At 41.6% G+C, this 20721-nt stretch overlaps 1 protein-coding gene across 1 annotated transcript in view; it reads right to left on the reverse strand.

Moving 5' to 3' along the window:
* The window catches only part of CHN2 (chimerin 2), a 158384-nt gene extending 142102 nt beyond the window's left edge, over positions 1 to 16282 (reverse strand). Inside the window, exon 1 of the mRNA XM_021538178.3 lies at positions 16101 to 16282. Coding sequence (XP_021393853.1) covers positions 16101 to 16149 — 49 coding nt within the window. The 5' untranslated portion in view covers positions 16150 to 16282. The remainder of the gene's footprint in view (positions 1 to 16100) is intronic.
* Between the last annotated feature and the right edge of the window lie 4439 nt (positions 16283 to 20721).

Raw genomic sequence — 20721 nt, forward strand, 5'->3', positions numbered from 1 at the left:
TTAATGTCTGGGTAATGTGGCAGCTTCTGAGTGCATGTATATGTTTCTGTAGTCTACTACTATATTTAAACAAACTGACTCATTCTAGTTTAAAGAAGAATTCCTGTTCACTCTTTCATCTTTGAAATTATTTTACCTTCTTTTAAAATATTTGCAAATCACTAATCCCTCTCAGTTTCTCTTCCTTTCAGGCTTTAGTGTCAGTGTTATCTTATGGTGCAATCCAATTACCCCTACATTTCCGACTCTCTAAAAAGCTTTCTCATCAAAAACAATACCACAGCTAAGTGTCAGGACTTTACTAAATTTGTGTGGACTGCATCAGTCCACACATATTATGGCTCTTCACTAACACTTACTGACTCCTCAGCTGGATTTATCACAGTCAGATGTGACGAAGACATGCAATTTTAGGAGAGTGCTCCAGATTCTTCCTGGAATAAAGTTTTCCCACTTTGGTTCCAAAAATTGTCTGTCTAATTGTACAACGAGGCTTGCTAAACCATCTCCATCCAAATTCCAAGCCGCAGTATGTCAAAATTGAGATCTCCCTGCCCAGACTCTGGGTAAAAGGCAGCTTGGCTGACCCTCAGGCAGCCACAGGTGCTGGAGCTGGCAGCATCACATCTGAAGAGACAGTTTCTGCTGGTTTAGAGCCTGATAAAAACAAACAAACCCCAGCTTTGACTGCCTAGATTCTACACTTAAAATTATTCCTCTTGTCAAGAACAATTATCTGCTCCCTGTCTATGATGAACAGACACACATGCTTACACAGTCACACTCAGTTCTTACAGTCTGGACTTTTTTAATGGGTTTGTAACTCTAGGTAGTGTTGATACACATACAAGGAAATTTTGACAGGACTGATAAAACCTTCAAAATCTGATTTTTAAGTCACCCTGGAGGATACATTAAATATTGCTAAAGGGAAACTACCTAAATGGGGAAGCTAAGAGAATTAAATCTTCCCAGGTAATATAGTAAACAGGGATACCATGCTGGAGGCTGAGTGCAAGTACATGCCATGTAGCACAAAAAGATTTGGGAAAGTGGTAAAGCAAGCCAGCGTAGTTGAACAACAGTGTACAAGAGGCTGTAAGAAACAAACAAATGTATTTCTGAAAGCTAGAGTCATGTCCAAATGAAGGAAGTAGGAAGACTCATAACCTACTGTTGCTAAATTATTTTTAAAAAATAAACCCAAAACGAAAGCAAACTTAAACCACAATTGAGTCAAAAGACAGCTTGCAAAATGACTGTCAGATGACACAAGAACTAACCACAACCATTTTTTCACATCTGAATGAAAACCTGTCAGTCTGGCCAATAGATGATCAAGGGATAAAAGCAGCACTTAGAGCAGAAAATAAGTATTTTGAGCTGTGTATACAGAGAACACAGAACCAAGAGAAGCTGACATGTTAGAACATTTCTTTATGAGGTACTGGTTGGATCATCTATTTTAAATGGAGATTTCAGTGGAAAAGGCTGCAGAATGTATGAACAGCAACAATTTGCACACATCAGAAGATACTACGAAGGCATTCTTAAGAAACTCATGGGTGAAACACCGCTTTGAGTAACTGCCTCTTTTAAAACTGTCTCAGAATTGAAGGACTACAAAATGGCTTACACAATGACCATTTTATAGAGGGAGCCAAGACAAAGCCCAAAAACACCCAGGTAGTCTGAAATTGATAGAAACTATTGAAAAGAACAGTACTGTCAGACACATTGTAAGATGTTATATTAGGCAAGTCAACACAAATCTCATAAAAGCATGAAAACACCACAAATGAAAAAGGAAAGCAAATACTAATGAACTGAGAACACATTCTAACTTCAATAGAATAAATATAAAATGCATTCATTGCATGATGACTGTTTTAATTTCTGGTCCATTTTTATAAGATTACCTGAGGACAGGAAAAGAGTAATAAATGTGGATGACTAGACAGGTAGGCTATTCCAAATAAGGATTGGTCAAGTACCCTCTGACTCTTCAGGCTGCAAGAGGTGACAGTGGCATAATGATAAAAGGCTTTATGCTGCTTCAGATTTCATATGTGTATAAAAATTAAATTTTACTGTTTATTGAAATAAAAGCAATACAGTGTATGAAATAAAATTAGCCATACAAGTTCAAAAGCAACTGAAAAGGGCATCTTTTTGCATAACACATTCAAAGTCTGGAGCTCTTCCTCACAGGATGTTCAAAGTTTACACAGGTCTGCATAACAACTTACCAAATTCATGACATCAAATACAAGAATAAAAAATATGTATTAAACTTCACAGCCCAGCTTTCTGTGTCAGGAAGTTCCCAAGCCAGAGATTTCTGGGTGCCAGCAGAATATCCTGCAGGAGTTTACCCCATGCATTTCTCCTATCCTTACAAAGCACTGGCTGGTGGGCCCAGGTGGAAAGAGGACGTGGAGCTGAGGCTGAGCCTGTGGCCACTGCTGCAGCCCTTCCTACACAAACGAGCTCTAGTGGCTGTTCTGGTTGCTGTGCTACAGCCAGCTGCCCAGCATGGCCTAATATTCTGCGAAGGGACCCAGAACACAAAAAACCAGAATGGAGACAATGTCATCTTACAGGAATTTTGTTTGTCCCCCTTCATAATTTTTTGGCTCACCTACCTTCTCATACTATTCTACTATTTCCAAGGGAAGGGAGAGCAAGGACCACCATGAGTAAGACATTTTGACAAAGTTCTGCAAAGGGTTAGAGGTAGTCTCCTCATACTTCTATCGTTGTAAGGTTGATTTTTATATTCCTCCTACTAAACCTGTCCAAAGGAAATAAACCCCCGACAATATAACAACCCCACAGCAACACTATAGATTCAGACATTTAGTTGCAGATCTGGTTTGATTCCCTTTTGCACTGCCAGGAACTGAACTGTTCTGACAGGTCAACTATTAGAACTTCTCATAGAACCCTTACAGGCAGACTCTCTGATGGAAGGACCCAGCTGATTCTCCCCAAGGTCCCTTCAGATTACAGATTATAAACTGTGGTGTGTTTACTAGACAGAAGGGTGGAGGTCTGGCTGGTTTTGGAGGAGCAATGGGATGAAGACAAGCTGGCTTAAAATTTGGTTTGGTTTCAAGCAATAACCTCACACAAAGCTCTTTTTCTCAGCATTTCAGAAATTTAGTCCAGGCCTGAAGGTGAGTTTCTCATTCTTTCCTAGAGTTCCCTCAAATGAGAGCTGGCATCTCCCATTACATGGACTGCAGGCTCCAATAAATCACAGGGTGCAGTAAACTCAGCTGACTACTAAGTCTTACCCATAAGATCATATTTCTTTAAGTTTGTCACAACCTGACAGGTTGTGAAAGAAAATGAAAGAAAATGCCCTTGCTCTCTAACTCATAGGAGCTCTAGATACACAAAAAGTCCTGAAGTCATTCCTGCTTGACATCTCACAAACAGATTCAGTATCTGCAAGCAAGATAAACATATTCAGGGTGGGAAAAAATCTGCTAAACTAAAATATGCAAATGCTTTCAGGCTTGCACGTCGTTGATATTTTGGAAGGGTTTTGTGCGCCCACGATGTTTTTCCTTTCAAGGATGGTAGGGGACATGTCCAAATTGTTACCTCAGCAGCTGCTATTCCAAATGGTGCTCCACAGCCCCAGAAATGAGCAGCACCAACTTCTTTAAGTACGTAGCAGTGAATAAATCTGTTCTGAAATGTTTACTCTGGAACAGTCTGATCATCAAGGATGTGGAAAGTCAGCATCAGACTAAGAAAGTGGTAGAACATAAATCCAGGATAACACTGTCCATGTGATTGGCATCTCTTGCAGTTACTTAACTGTTTTAAGCATAATATAACCCCAAGCCTAAGCAAAGAAAAGCTTTACATCTGGGGAAGACAGTACATATGAGAAAGGAGCAGTAAACAAAAAGAAATCTATCTAAACTTTACTGACACAAAATATGTCATAAACTGCTTTACTAAAAAGAACCAAAAATGTATAAGACAAATTCGAACACACTATTACACAAAACCATAAGGTAAACAATACAAATGGGGGAAAAATACATCCTTTATGGTCAAGTTCCCAATGAGGTCTGAGGAGGGACCACAATTCATTTGCTGATGAACAAAGAATGTTTCCTGATGAATCTTCTATTTTTTTTCTATTTAGACTTTTATTTTATTCATTATAGTAGCTGAGTGGTTGCATTTTTCTGCCTAATTTCTTCCCAGTTGTGAAACAGGTGCTGTGAAGATTAGTTAAGTATTTGCAGGGTAATGAAAAAAATTAGTTTTTAAAGAAATCCTGCTGTTACCAAGCTTTCAATTATATATTATAGTATTTCCAGTACTTTTGAAGTTAATATACTTCTTACAAACACTAGACAGTGATGGAGTTTCCTTTTATAAAACACATCCCTTTCAGACAAATTTATGTACACTTATGCTTTCTAGATGCTTTGGACACTTTCAATCAATACACTACTGCCAGGATCAGAGTGTCATTTTCTAAAGCTGCTTAAGAGGTGGAGCTGAAAGCCTTTTCCTGTAAAGTGAAAGTAAATTACACTACTCAATTACACTTACAATCATTTTATATTGAGTTTTTTCTTACTTAATTTTTGAAAAGTCTATTTTCATAAGCTTATTATGCATATTGATAAGTCAAATAAATTCTTTTTTAAAAAAATCAACCTGAACCAGACTTCCCTCATTTTCATCACTTAGGCTACAGTACTTGCCAATAACTGTGAATAATATAAATTTTAAATTACACTTTTCAGTGAGTGTATTTATTACTGTCACATCTGAGCAAGAAGAAGCAATTGCAAAACCAAGTGACGACACACACTCATCAAACCAAAAGAGACCAAAGGATCTAAAACAAACACAAGACAGAAAAGGTTTTCCACAAGCCAAAGTTCTCTGCAGTGACTCTTTAGAGAAAATGTACCTCCTTCTTCTCAGTTAACAGAATTAGAAGAGAAATAGCATATGGGGAGCAGGTAGCAAATTTCTGCTATTTTCCTAAAACATTCTCATTCCTTTTAATTTCTTAAACATACACACACATTATGAAACATGTCATTAGCAAGAGTGTGCCAGTTCCTCACCATTCTGACTGTAGTTTACACACACTACACTCATGCTCCTAGCATTTTTCAAATTACAAGATTTTTGTTCTCTTCTCCCAACAGGAATTTATTCTATATTTATACAGTTACCAACTTCTCTGTGGCTTTTTCACCTGATTTCTATATAAATGTATTGTCAGTATAAATGATACAATAGTAATTATAATATCCTGTTCAACAACATTCAGCAAAGTAGACCTGCATCTCTGACTGCACCTCTCACATGCCTATGAACGCTTCTAACTAATAATGACCTGTTTTGTTTAGCAAGATTTTACACTGAAATTAATAATCTTTATGTTTGTTTCATCCTTTTATAGTTAAACCATCATGTGATCAGCTCCTGGGCTAAACAACACAAAACTAAATAAAAGGAGAAAAAAATCCTTGATTGGTAGATGAATGGTAGATTCAGTTTTAATTTCTATGCCAGGAATGCATTCTGTTTCTGAAAAAAGGAGCAATGAGCTTCCAAGAATATATCCAGCAGAAAGGAAAATGAAAGATGAAAAGCTTAGTGTTACTCAACAAGTGAGTATAATTAATGCTGTATTTCTACACCTTTTAAGTCAATGATCTACATTACTATAACATAACTGAACAATGTTCAGGAATAGCTGTTCCAGAATAACTATTCCATAATATTTTCATGTCTGAAAATATTTTTTTTCAGTATAGCTCTTACAATCTTTTTTCAAAATAGCTTTCATGTGCAAACAAGCCCATATATAACTTGTACACATTTGCCATATTGTGTAGTACTTAAAGGAAATCACACACTATGTGTTGATTTCTTAAGTTGCCAGTGCTTAAAGATTTACTGTTACATTAATCATTAAAAATAATACACTTAACTCTGGTTTTGCACTTATACTTCATTTCTTTAGGCTTATTTTAAACATCAATGGTATAAGGCAATTTAATGGATTTGGGAGGAGAGTTTCATGGGTTTTCTTTCTTGGAACTTATTGAAGGAACTAATCCATCAATTCTGAAAGGAAATAAAACAGCTGCTTAGCAGTGTGCAAAAGCACTAGCCAGGCATGCTACTCAACAACACGCCCAGAAAACCACATGTATTCACAATACTACTTCAAATTGCAGGAGAAATCACTCAAAGTGCTATAGGGAAAGCCACGACAGTGGTCACTCCAGGCACTATGTGGATAGAAATGCAGGTCTTGGAGAGTTCCATAAAAACCTGAAACTCCCTATTGTATAAATGTGATTGCATCACATGTGTACAGCACAGGATAATTCTTCACTTTGACAGTTATCTGTTGGTTCAGTTGGAGGAAAAGGGACTACAAACTAAGCTTTTGTGTCCAGGGACTAATGCTGTGCCTTAGGGCTCATCTGTTCACGTGCTTACTCAGGAGCACCAGGTAAGGCCTGAACCCAGGATTTAATATTTTATATCAGGCTTTCTCTCTCCCATGCTTAGGTGTACTCATCTAGTACCAAAATGACCAGCAATTCTACATTAAAAAAACATACATTCCCACCCTGGTGAATAACATGGGCTGATACAGCAACGTGCTTTGTAAAGAGAGTTCAAGATCCTGATTCTTTCTGTACAACCAAAATAAAAACATCTATCTTTTTTGTCTACATAACTTTGTGAATACTCACCAGTATAACACCTACTTACCTCCATCCTCCAGCTAACTTTATTTCTCAATGGCTTACTGATTTAATGCTGGTTTTAGTGTCATAATGGAACAGGAGAAAAAAGCACGCCTGTCAATCACTATTTCCATGGTTTAATATATATTCCAGCCTTAAATTTCATCCATGACAGTCAGCTCTATTTCATTATTTATAGTTATCTCTAAACTTGAGCAAAATTTCCAACATACACCAGTACATTAGAGATGAAGGAGCATGAAGAAGCTTAGAATTGAAATTTGTCTATCCATTTTTTGTTAAGACATCAAAGGGTTTAATATTCTTTCAGTAAATACATTTGTCAACATGAAACATTCTAACCACATGATTCAGATTACAAAATAAAACAAATAGAGAGCAACCACATCATGATGCTAAAAGCTGTCCATCATCTTGGTTTGCCTGACAGATCAGGAGTTATGGAGAGTATGCTCGCTCAAGAAGCAGGTATTTATAGAGATTACATATAATTTAAGTCTTGTACATAATCCTTGGAAATTCATCACCAATGAACTGACATGTTATATATACATATATATAATATAAATCAATTGAATATGTAATAAGCTATGTACTTGGATGAGGGGAGTTTTACCACATAGCTTATGATATTTTGTGCCATCATAACAGCAGATGCTACTTTAATGGAAATAGCATAAAAATACTCAGAAAAACAGCTACCCCATCCAGTAGCTGCTGATTTACTAACTTGATGAACTGGGAACAGAAGGGACCAAGCAGCTTGAAGGGTCAGGACTTAACACCTTGTCTTCAATAAAGGGTTTTTCATCAACAAACCAAATCCTCTACAAATAATTTATTTAGCTTTATTACACTTCTGTGAATTACAAAAAAATGATTGCAACATTCAGTTTTTTTGTAAAGCCCTAAATCTTGGAGCTTTGATGAACCTTATATGAAAAATTCTGTTCTAGCTCCTGAAAGTTCATTAATTGCTAGCCTTAACACTGGAATCAGAAGGAATGAAATGTGATCCAGCTGTAGCTGGATCATAAATCCAGCTGGCTCATGTATTCACAAGGCAAAGGAGAAGAGGGAAAATGCCTTTCAATCAAAGGAAGAAAGGGAGCTTGAGACAAATTTATATACTTTTCCATACAGCACATGATTACTAAGATTTTCCTATCAGGTCTCCTTTTAACACAGGTGCAGGTTTTTCTTTTGTTTTTAACCTACAAAACGTAACATCAGCATTCTGTATTTTAAATTCGCCCCCAATTTTTCTTCTCTTTTAGGAGCCGTTTGCTTTAGAACCCAGGACCTAGAAGTAAAGGTATGCTGACTCCGCAGCAGTAACTCTGTAGATAAGAACAGCAACGACAGGTCAGATCAGTAGATTATCTCCCACAGTGACTATCAGTGGATACATAAGGAAGAGTTAAAGAGTACAGCAGCTTTATAGCGTACATATTTCACCAGCTTCCCAGCTTACATACAGCTCAGGGACTTCAGGCAGGGCAGGTATCCTTGTGCTTAACAGCAGTAGATGGATCTTTCTCCTGCAAAATTATCTAAATGTGCTAACAGCCCAGGTCAGCCACCAGCATCTCTAATTTTCCATGACAAAGAGGTCAACAGTTATGTCTCTGTTCTAGGCAGTGCCTAACCCTCCACACCTGGCCAGGAGAGGATATGGTTTGCTATTAAGTTACGTGCTTACACACATTGTAACTGCTTAAAAATGGGACATATAAGGGCTGGAACTGTCTGTGCAGCCACAGCGCTGCGGAATGTGCCAAAATATTACAGGTGCTACATGCACAGAAAGGCAGGGTTTAGCCACACAAAAAGTGCCACTCAACTGGCTTTAACAGCAACCATATCAATGCCTTGGAGAAGCAGAAAATTGAGAATTTTATGTGTCTCTCACAAAATTGAGAGTCTGGGTCTCTCATGATCCCCCCATCCTTTCCTCTTTCCTTTGGGGCAATCTGATTTAAGTTTATTGGGAATTAAGGTGGAATCAGTGTAGCTTCAGACAGCAGAAAAGATATGACAGCAAATATCCATGACTTTTGAGGGCAAACTTAATGCTGAAAGAGCTCTTAGGCTCCTTTTGCTTTTGACCACAGTACACATCCTCTGGCACACAGCACACTGCTGGAGAAGAACTACTTCTCCAGGGAACTTCTGCCTGCCTTTGCAATGGCTGTGCCCTGTATGCCTTTACATGACATGTACTTGCCATTTTTCTTCCTTGCCAGACACAAAGCCAAACATTGAACCAATTTATCTGTCAAGATAAGACAGATTTTTAGCAATTAAACATCTGCTCAACAACTGAGCTGCATTTACAAACTGAGGTCTCCAACTCTTCTAAAATCCATTTTTGTTCCTTGATGAAATAAAAAGTGTAACACCACAAATACACCACTTTATCTAAAAGCTAGAAGTGATGTTTAAGCAGCCAACAAGAAGAGAAGGAAGGAGTGGAATAGCTGCATGACAAGCTTGTGAGAAGAAACGTGACTTGACACACAGGTCACAGTAGGTGACACGTGATTTACTGATGATAAGAAAGTCCTCACCTAGTACTTTCTACACTGCCAGTAATAGCACTACACTGGAAACACCTTGTCTCTGTGGAATTGGACTGTCTGATAAAGATATCCTCAGAACAGATATCTTATTTACTGAACTGATTATTTTGTGATGACCTTGATCAATAATACCAGAAGCAAGCATGTGATACTTGTGTATTCTTCTGAATTTTAAAAAACTCTTCAACCTCTCCTTACCTTACCAAATACATCAGCCTGCACTGTCAAGTTTCATTGGCAAACTTTGAAGTGTGTTAATGTTATGAGAGCACTATTGCAACATCAGTTCCCTTCTGCAGAGATACACTCACCCTCCAGCCCTGGGATTTGGACTATTGCTGAGTAAAACAGGGTGATGAAACAATTATCGCTGAATTCTGCATGATGCATTGTTGGTAATAACCACCTCCAAATGCAACATTCAAATTTACATTCTCATAATCAAAGGTCAGAAATAGACAGCAAGAATGGGTCATTATTCATAGCACTTAAAATTATACATTTACACTAGATACTGTATAATTCTTAGACAAACTGTGACTACACCTGTAAAAATGTGATATATATAGAATTACATATTTATAGTTTCCTGTATAAATCCTGCTACAATTCCCTGCAACAAAAGCTTTTTCATGCAATATAAATGTGCCATTCCCTAACACAGAATTCTCCAAATATTTAATCACCTCAGTATCTCTTCCTTTGGTAGAAGAGAAGAATGAGTGACAACAGACTGGCTCCCCAGCATGGGAACAGCTTCTGCCAGCATTCAGTGCTGTAAGTGAGGCTAATCCTGCCAGTGCTGCCCTTTAGCCAAAGGTATGTATATAAACAAATCAACTTTGAAAAAAGGTTTTATATTTTTGTCTAAAACCCCAGGTTTAAGACTTACCTATATACCACAGTAGCCAGATCATTATGATTTCAGACACATAAAACATTATGGGCATGGAGATACAAGAGACCTCATTATAACATTCACCAATGTAAAAATATTCCTGCCTACAGTCATCTCAGAATTTGGCATATGTAAGCTTCCGTAGAGCCATCAGACAGGAGGGAAGAACTCCAATGGAATGGATGTCCAAAAAGGTCATCAGCATGACAGCATGAAAGACTATTCACCTGATCCTCCACATATGTCTGTGAGACAGGCAGATCCCTAAGAAGGACAAGACTTTTGCTTTACAGAGCATGAGTGCTTATAAGTTAAGCTGTGAAGCAGACATGCATGATACCAGTTTCCAGGCTATTTTATTCTCACTAATCACAGCCTACATGGTCAGTAACTAACTGCTGAATCAATGACTACATGAGAATGGAGTACTCTCACATTTTTCCTTTTTGAATTCTATTATTTTTAATAAGAATGATGATTTCTTTGTAATCATCAGATTACAAAGGACTTCAGCTTTAATTTAGAGCAAGAACACACTGGCCAGCAGAAGCTTGGCAGAAGGAACAGAAATATAAAAAAATTATTGTCCCTTTAAAAATCAAAAGCAGCACCTTATCAACATAATGACAGCATGATTTCAATAGCTTTCATGTGCCAGTTTCACAACACTATTTCTATTAAATCATTAAGAATAAACATCTATTTTCATTTAGTAATCTTTTTCCCAATTAAAATCTCTCTGAATCTCTCTACAATAGTAATTTCATTCCTTCCCACTTGCTTGCATCTTAATTAAAATCAGTCCATGTTGACTTTCATTTTTATAATATATCTGCCTGTTTCACATCATAGCACCTTCATAACCCCCAGAGAGTCATGAGTCTTTAATATTTTATTTTGACCTTGTTAAGTCACTAGAACCACCAAAGATTTTTCTTCTTCCCTTGATAAGCATTTTTAATCCTTACCAAAAAGTAGAGGGTGTGTAAAAACCCACAGTTGAGAACTATGCTTTCTTTAAACAACTCATGCTCATTTATTTTAAAAAACACAACAATTTGCTGCTTTCAATTTATTGAAAGTATTCATTTATGAACCATAAAATTAATTATTAATTAATAAGGATCAGTTTTTAAATGATACTTAAAGGCCTTTTCCTCTGATCTTCAAGACAGAAGAATATTTCATTTTCAATTAAAAAAAATACCATCAATAATCAGTGACTTTACTTTGTAGCAGTCTTCTATACAGTATTTGAGTTTGCAAAAAGAGGGGATTGGGGGAAGAAACAGCTATCTTTCATTAGAGCAGAGGACCCAGCTGAAAAGTAAAAATGCCCTGCCAAAATGCACAAGCCATTGTCGGCCTGTATCAGAAAGCTTGCATATATATTTTAACTCCATCACCTGCTGTACTGACAGGTATTACTCAAAATGCTCACAGCGCAAGAATAAGCACCAATTCAGATGGGAAGCAGAAAGGTGCTGAGCTATCCCTTCAGCCTAACACCTGCAAACTTGTCTTTGAAGCTCAAAAGAAACAAAATACTGAGTACACAGGCACATACATTTACATATTTGCCTTGGGTTCTCACCTGAATTCTCACTGTGTTACCTCTCTCACAGCATAGGCTCAGGCTCATGCAAAGGTTTTGGCACAGTCTGAGTCCAGCTGTCCAAGGCAGCCTGGTTACACATTATCATTTATCAGACTTGTATTTGCATTTACCTGCGGTGTGGACCCTTACCTGACAGACAGCCCAAGCTATCTAACCTATCCACCTGCCACAGGGAGCCTATCTGGCACAAGACTTCTCAAGCAGAACGGCAGCTTTAAAAGCCAGCTGGCATTTATGGCCACATTGAGCTAACTTTGGATGGCACAACTGCACAAAGAAGTACAGTGCCTAGAAATATCACTGCTGAGCCTAGGTGGGAAACACACTGCATTTCTTGCTTCTTTGAGAAGCAAAGCAGGCACAGCCACAAAGGTCTCTTCACTCAAGCTTCTATTTACTTTCCAGAAAGTCAAGTCTCAAGTTCATCAGTCCTGTATAATCAGTATTTGGCTACTGGGTGGAGGAAATTGGAGGCAGCTAGTGACAAAGTGGGAGAGGTGGACTGTTTGCCAGGAAAAAGCCGAGAAATTTCAGTAACAGCAAAAAAGTTTTTAAAAAGAAAGATTATAATGAGTGAGAATAAGGGTCAATACTAAGATGGGCACTGGCAAGGGAATCTCTATTTTAAGGAGACTGCAGCATGAAGGAAAGCATAAAAACATGCACAGTTTTCTTCGGAGGATAGGAGAGAGAAAAGATGCTGCTTGCAGTTAAATCAGCACTTCATCTAGGGAGAAGAGCAAAATTTAGGGGTTTGCAATGAATACAGCTAATAGATCACCTGGGTATGAGTTAAATAAGAGATTACAGGAAAGTAAAGTGGAATTCCCAGTGGAAGTAATTATAATATCAGCTTCTTATACCGTGTGCAGATTTATCTAAGGTCCAAAAAAACCCCCAAAATCTTAATGTAATTGCTTAACATGCCCCCTTCTTCCCTAAGAATATTACCCTTCTTTCTCCCCCAGCCACTTCAAACACAACAGCTGGTAGTCAGGGCAGCTTAAGTTCTGTTACCAAAAGCAGAGAGCTTGAAGAAATGATATATGAAGACATAAAATACAAATACCCATGGCTCTCCTGTAGATTTTGTTACCAGTGAGTGCCAGCTTACTGAAAAGAAGTCCTTCATAGGCTTCTGTTAGATGGGGCCTGTAACAAGAACTTAATATTATTGAATCTATAATTAGCAGCCTCACAGGGGCTTTTGCTACAGACACAAGCTTTGAAGGAGGGACTGGTCCTCCAGCTGTGAAATCAAAAGAGCAACAGCCTCCTAAGTATGAACATTTGCTTTACCATCAGTAGATAGCTGAAGTCATAGCTCTCCATGCATGTTAGCTCCTCATCTGTACAACAGCTACAGCTCACCACGCTGCCATGACACTGGGCAGGTAGTGCTTATAAATAAACACTCCAGAACAGAACCAGATTCTGACCTTTAATGTAGATACAAGTTCAAGACTATAAATCCCACTTGTACATTTACAGAAATGGGCAAGCAGAATATCCACACCATAAAGTTCTTGGGCAGCTTTCTCACAATAAATATATTTGAACTGTTTAATTTTGTCATTGACATGAATTGGCAGGAATTGAAACAGAAATGCTACATCACAAATGGTCACTTGTAGTAACACATTCTCGAGCTTTGGCAGCATTAGTAAGTAGTGGTAGAGCTGAGTTCTGCAGCGTGGTATTCTACTATCAACCTCAAAATTCACTTCCTTTTTCTATTAGTAGAATGTACTGTGGTAGCATAAACTCCCTTCTTCTGTGGAATAGAAATACTTAAACTATTTGGAAATCTTGATATCAGCATGTTAAGCATACATATATATGCTACCAAACTAAATTTTAAGGTAAGACTGTTTGTTTAGACCTCATAAACAAAATGCTGTAAGACTTGCTGAGTTCTGAGAAGTTAAACCACAGACAGCCAGAATACAGCTGCACATATTCAGATATGGTGTGTCTGCTAATATTGGCAACTTTATCATGCTACAGCAAATTTAACTGCTGGTTAGTATAAGCATAGAATAAATATAGATTGAATAAACTGAAACAAAACCAAAAACAATTCCAAGGTCATAAGTTAGAAAATTCAAGGTCACTCAGTTGCTTTATAGAGTACTTGACAGTATTTATTAGTTGTACTGCTGTGGCACCTAAGAGCCCCAGGCATGGGCCAAGGCTCAGCTGTGCTCACGCTTGCAAAAATACAAAACAAAAGACAAACCACAAACCGTTGTAGGCCACAGCTAAGGGCTTCGTACAAAGCAGGGTACTGTCATATGTCAACTCCTGATGTGCATCTTTTAATGATGTACAGCTAAAGCCTAGATCTCAGTTCCTTGGCTGGATGTTATTTTTGGTGCTAGATTTACCTGATGAGCAGAAGGCCACCTGGAGTTGGATGGCATCAACTGCTCACACCAAGGATGTACCTGAACTCCCACTCTTCCCTGCATTTCAGACATTTGAACCAACTCTGCAGGGGATGCACATCTCTCAATTCACAAGAAGGATCCTGAGACCCAGATTTAGTAAAGGCAGAGGGGATTCAGAGGTATGCATTCAGGATCCTTCCACAGACACTGGAGTAATATGCAAGAAAGACCATGAGATTCATGGATCAAGGGAGTTCCACACTTTCTCCAAGTTGGGGAGACACTTTGGCAGCCTAATGGTTAAAGCACCAAGGAAGAGTCAGAAGTTCCAGTCTGGGCTTTTAAAGTTGTTTCTGGTTTTATCACATAACTTAGATGTAAAAATATACAAATGATGCATGAAATAAAACCACATTGCCCAGATGACTACCTTCACTAATAAGGCATAAAGTTGGCTGGATTCTTGCTTATTTTCATTTTGGTCTTGCAACTCTTGCATTGTGAATGTGAACACAAGGCAGAATTTCTCATGCCTACTTCTCTCAGGTGCTTTCAAGCCAGGGCAATAAGGGCTTGCAATGTTGGGCTTTTTTTGTTAAACCTGTTTAAAAAAATGTTTTTAGGACCTAGTTCCTTCTTCGTATCTGTTTGTAAGTGTTGAACACTGGAACAGTGGCATAGAATATGAATATGTATGTAAGTTACATACATCGTCTTTTAAAAAATGTAGTTGCTCATTGGTCTTTACAGTTATTTATATTTTGCTAGAGTTGTATTGATAGCTGCTGTTCACAGCACATATTGCTATGTTTAAGAAATGCTCTTAAAAATCTCAGTCTGGCACCTCAAATAAAACAGTGAGTCACAGGTCCCTTGAACCCCTAAGTTGTTCATGCTTCTATTTACTCGTTCAGCCCACTGAAATGCCAGGTTGCTGCTCTCAGCCAATTTCTCATAACCTAAATATTACAGTAACTGCTCTTGAGCTAAGCAGCAGGCAGTGGTACTCTTGTATCACTGCTTTCAATTTCAGGCTGTCTGGGTTAAAGACGCGCCGTAACTTTTCTGCCCTCCTGCGGGTCTGCAGCGCAGCCAGCCCCACACCGCGAGCGGGGCAGAGCGCTGCACCGCACCGCCTCCCGCCCAGCATCCCCAAACCCAGAGCAGGCACAAGCGCCTCACACCTGCGCCCGAAACCCTGGGGCAGTCCGTCACCTGGAGCATTTTAAATCTGGGTCGGGAATTTAATTGTTCCCAGTCGTGCAGAAGTACCGAAAACGCGAGGTGTTCCACAACACCCACCATCAGGCACGCCTGGCAACCCCCGCCCGCCCCAGAGCACCACGACGCGCCGAGGCGCGATACGGGGCCAGTCCTGTACGGCGGGGACCACGGCAGAGGATGCGCCTTGGTCTCTGAATGCCCTCCTCACCCCAAGCCCCGCGGCGGGAGCTCCCGGTACCGCACCGGCCGCGGAGGCGCGGGGGCCGCGGGCGAGCCCCTTCCCGAGCCAGGAGGGATGCTGATCCCCAGGCGAGGGAGCCGGGCGCGGGGCTCCCCTCTCCCTCACCCCACACAAAGGCACGGCAGGGCGGCTGGGAGGCGAACCGGGCCCCGCCGCGCTTTCCCCGTCCCGGCTTCCCCCTCCGATGTCGCCGGAGGGACAGCCGACCCCGGGCAGGGGCACCGCCGCCCCGGGGAGCGCCCGCCGGGGCTGGGGGAGCGCCTGCCGCGCGGTCGGGGCGAGCGGGACGGCGAGGCGCTCTGCAGACAGGTAGCTCCCTGCTAAAATGGAGGGAGGGGAGAAATGCGGCGTTCGCTGGAGAAACTTACCGGAGGAAACCGACGAGCCGGACAAACTGGAGTTACTGGATGCGGCCATGGTCCCTCCTCCTCGCCCCTTAGCTGCGAGCCCCGCGTCGGCCCCCGCTGCTGTCCGGCCGCCGCTGCCGCCAGCCCATCGCAAAGTGCCGGAGCCGCGCCGCGCCGAGCCGCCGCCGCAGCCCGCGCTCGGCTCCCCGCGCCGCCGGGGAGCAGGAGGCGGCGGCGACCCGCCGAGGCGCTGCCGGCCGCTCTCCGGGGCTGGGCGAAGCCGCTCGGCAGGTCAGGCAAAGGGCCCCGCGGCTCTTCCAGCGCCTCTCTCCGCCCTGGGGAGCAGGGCTTACCTTGTGACGGGGACGCGAGAGCCGCCCTGCCAGCGCCTTCCCTCGCCTCCTCCCTTCCCTTCCCGTCCCTTCCCTTCCCCGCCTCCTCGCGGGCAGCGCTGACAGCCCGCCGGGGGGACCCGCCGCAGCTCCCCTCACGCACACAAAGGAAGCGGCGGCGCTGCCGGCCGGGCTGCCGGCCCCGGCTGAGCGGGCAGGGTGGGTCCCTCTCGGGCGAGCCCCGGCGGCGCGGCAGCCCCGCCGAGCGCCGGCCAAGCCCCTTCCCGGCCGCCGCCGCCGCCTGGCACGGGGCTGGCAGCGAGCGCGGCTCCTGCCGTGTGCCGGCCCCGTCCCGGCGGGGCGGCAGCGCCTGTTGAGCGCCTGGGCCGGCGCTCCCTCGGCCGTACCGCAGCGTGGGCTCCGCGCTGGGCTGCGCTCCGCCGACCCCCGCCCGCCGCGGAACCCGCTGCCGCGCCGCTACGGCTGGGGCAGGGCTGCTCACCTCGCTGCCCTTTGTCCGTATCCTGCGCCCCCGGGCTTCCCTCCGCTCCCGCGGGGCTCTCCCTCCCTCCGGACTAGCTCCCACCTTCGCCTTTTTTTCTCTTCATTTTTTTTCCTCCCTTCTGACATCCGTTTTTCTCAGTAAAAAACCCCAAAAACAGGCCGACACAAACACGAGGTTTTGCTCTGCCAGGTGCACAGCGAATTCGGGGCCCCGGCCTGGACACAGTTTGGGTTCTCCCTCCCACCTCCCCCCACAGCGCTCCCGGCCCGGGGGCTCTGAAGGCATATGGGGGGCGGCTGCCAGCATCCAGCGGGGGCTTGGAGGGTCTGGCCGACCATTTTCGCAGCCCTGTGTCTTAGTGTGCAAGTGGGAAAGAAGAAGAGCCGAGAAAGCATCACTTGGAGGTTTCCGCCTGTTGTCTGTCCTTCTCGTTCCCTTTTCCAATGTTTTATCGCCAGCCAAGGCTTCCATTTAATTTTATAAAACGTGTGTGGAAAGGCTAAAGGAAGGTGGGCGCCCGAGTGGCACACAGTCTTGCTGACACGGGATCTGTAAGAAGCTTAAAACCTATTTCCCGTGACGCTGATTTATGAGAGCCTTACATGTTTCGTAACAGGGAGTCTCTAACACAAAGTAACTTTGAGAGCGAGGCAGCGCATTAAAGTTTCTTTGGCAATCTAAGGCTTACCCACCCAGCTACTCCGCGTCCCAAACCAGCCTGCAAACCGCCTGCCCGCTCTGTAACCCGCTCCCAGCCGCTTCCCTTTTCCCGCGGAGCCAAAATGCAGCCCGGGCTCCCTAGAACCTGCAGCCGGTTCCCGTTTTTTCCTCGGGAAAGCAGGCCCCGAGTCCCCTCTAGCGGCGGAGGCGGCGGCGGCAGCGGTCCCTGCCGGGCGCCGGGTCCCGCTTCCCCCGCGGGGTCCTGCGGCAGCGCTGGCAGCGCGGCCGGGGCCAGCTGGCTTCTCCAGGTTTTATTTTGTAACGACGGCTCGCTCCGTGTGAGAAAGAGCTAGCTTTAAACCAGGCTTTAGCACTAAATCCCATTAATCTGTAAATTGCCACGTACGGATATAAAACCGGGACAGGCGTGTCACTGCTTTTTGGTCTTTGGCCAAATATTTTGTGTCACACATTTTGAAGACCGGATGTTAAGGGCAAAATGAGAAAGGCAGATAGGTCATAAAACCAGGCTGATACCTGGGAAAATACTGCAATAATACAGTGAACACCAAGACTGTCTTAGTAAATTGTTACTTGCAGTGTGTGATGTTTCAAATAGTCAAATGGGATTCGCTTGTATCCTACGTGGTCGTTTTTCCTGCTCTTTCTGCTATATCTCTTTCCAGTGTTTGCCTCCTCCTGGTCTGCTATGTCTTCATTTTCCCCTCCATAATTTAGCACTCTCTTGCCATCATGTCTCTCCAGCAACTCTTGGAATTGTGTATGATTGGTGAAATACGGTGGTAACAACACTGTCAGAATCTGCAGGGACAGAGGCAAATAACCTGAAAGAGAGAAAACCCCCTCATTCTGCTAAGACTTAGCGGACAGAAAAGAATTTCCTTAACTAATTTAAAATTGTCTTTCCACCCATATATATATACTGGATAAATCAAGAGAGCAATTTCTTCAGAGAATGATTACTTAAGATATCCCAGTAATTGAAAATTGAGTATTTTCCATCCAAAACCAGTGAGTATGAACATGTCTGGTTATGACTGTGTGTGTGTGCCTTTGAAATTATCAACCGGCAACTGTTGGTAATTTTTGTGGTAACAGCAGGTATGAGGTTGTGTAATCTCAGTTGCTACAACACTGAAAGGTAAATTAATAAAGTTAAGTGAAATATACTGTAGATTAGAAGAAACTCCCATTTCAAGACAGGATGGCCTTTTTCTTGTTACAAGCAAAGAACATAAAAGCCATTAAACTAGAGGGGAAATTACTACATCAAAGGGGAAGCAAATTTAAATAACACAAAAGTAGCCTTGTTATGTGCAAAAAGTGCCAAGTAAAGACAATGCAATCAAATCTCAGTTCTATTTTACAGAAACTGTAAACAGATTCTGCCCTAGTCTAATTTGGCAGAGCCTAGATATATCCATTACTAATGATATAAATACTTAGCATCTAGAATAAACTTTAAATAGTAAACTCTGATGTAAACTATTCCTGGGCTTTCTATAAGCGTATGCTTCATATAACTCTGATAAAAATCTTCTACTTTACTCTCCCTGTAGAACTAAATTTAGTGCCCACTTCCATGATACCTGCACATTGATGAGAAGTCAAAGCTTCCAAAAGTTTTGAGAAACTCAGAAAAATCACATTTCCTTATGTATTATGACCTTAGAACACTGTATTTGACATTAAGAATGAATTGCAAAGGAAAAATACAAAATTGTACACTTTGCATTAAGCATGAGAGAGATCTTAAAGGTTTTCTGGTTTTTATTCCTGGGGAAGATTCCTTAAAGGCTTCCTGGCTTCTAGATTGGTTCAATGTAGTTTTTATTTACACAGTTTGAGTGTTTGTTTTTGAGGGCTTTAGCTGTTTTCCATTTCTTAAATTTTATTCATTTATTTATTTATATTATGAGATTGAAGAGTTTGTTGAAGAACAAAGTTTTAACAAACCAGTCCTCAGTCTATAGCAACATTCCAAAAAAGTGACTGCCTGCCTAATGCTAATACTCAGCCTAAAATGTGAAATTTGAAATAATGTTTGACTCACTGTGGAAGAGGCCATTGTATTCCAAAAAGTAATAGATATGGGAAGCTCAAAGTAATAGCTGGAATATTAAAGGAATGCAAACTTGTTGCTGCTTGATTCTTAAACAAAAATCTCAGAAAATACCTAAAATGTTTCTCCAAACTTTCAATGTATTGGATTATTCCTGTAGCCTAATCATGTACTCTTAAATTTTGGCATGGTGAAACTCCTGTTCAAGTTAGAGATCACGCACATTTTGTCCTCTAATAAACAAAAATGAATGAACACCATGGAATTACAGCAAATAATAAGTCTTGCAGGCCAAGACCTGTTGAATCAAGCACAAAAATAAGTAAAATTACATTTGAAAGTAACTTTTTTTTACAGTGTCATTTGAAACCTGTGGCTGTGTAGGTACATGCATAATTTCATTGTCATGCAAACTCTGGTAGAAGAATGTATTTTGGTAAAAGTATAAGCAGGGTGAGAACCTGCATTTGGAGAGCCATCAGTGGAAAACATAGTGACTTTGACAGCTGAGGACATGTCTGTCCTGCTATTGTGCTGTGGAGTGACCTCTAGAGTGGCCTTGGTTCCCCAGCCAACTGGTATATAATGTTTTGTGTCCTTATTTCAAAAAAGACTCTGCAGATGAGAAAGACCACCTGCCTTCTGCATAGTCATTGCTACCATAGCTAACTTGCAATGACTTTGTGAAGACAAATCCTAGCTGACAGATAATTGTCCATATTCCCATGTGATAAAAGCAAGCAGAAAGTCACCCCTCTGTACAGGAGATTGAAAACCTAGAAATAACAAATAAAAGAAAGCAGACAGAGCTGTGCTGATTTTCTTCAAGCCAGATTTTTCCCTATTAACCAAATGGCTTATTGCATAGCTAGGTATCCACATATTTAATATGCTGGTTTCATCTCATTCAACTTTAGATATAGTAGGCACCTTCACAGTAGAGGCAAAGACCTCTGCATAGAATTTCTTTCATTTTACTGACTTGGCAGAATGCTTCCGGCTGCACAAAAAGAGATTTAAAACATAAGTATAGATGAGGGAAAAAAAAAGGTCACTAGATAG

This window comes from Lonchura striata, chromosome 1, assembly GCF_046129695.1.
Source record: "Lonchura striata isolate bLonStr1 chromosome 1, bLonStr1.mat, whole genome shotgun sequence".
NCBI classification, from domain to species: domain Eukaryota; kingdom Metazoa; phylum Chordata; class Aves; order Passeriformes; family Estrildidae; genus Lonchura; species Lonchura striata.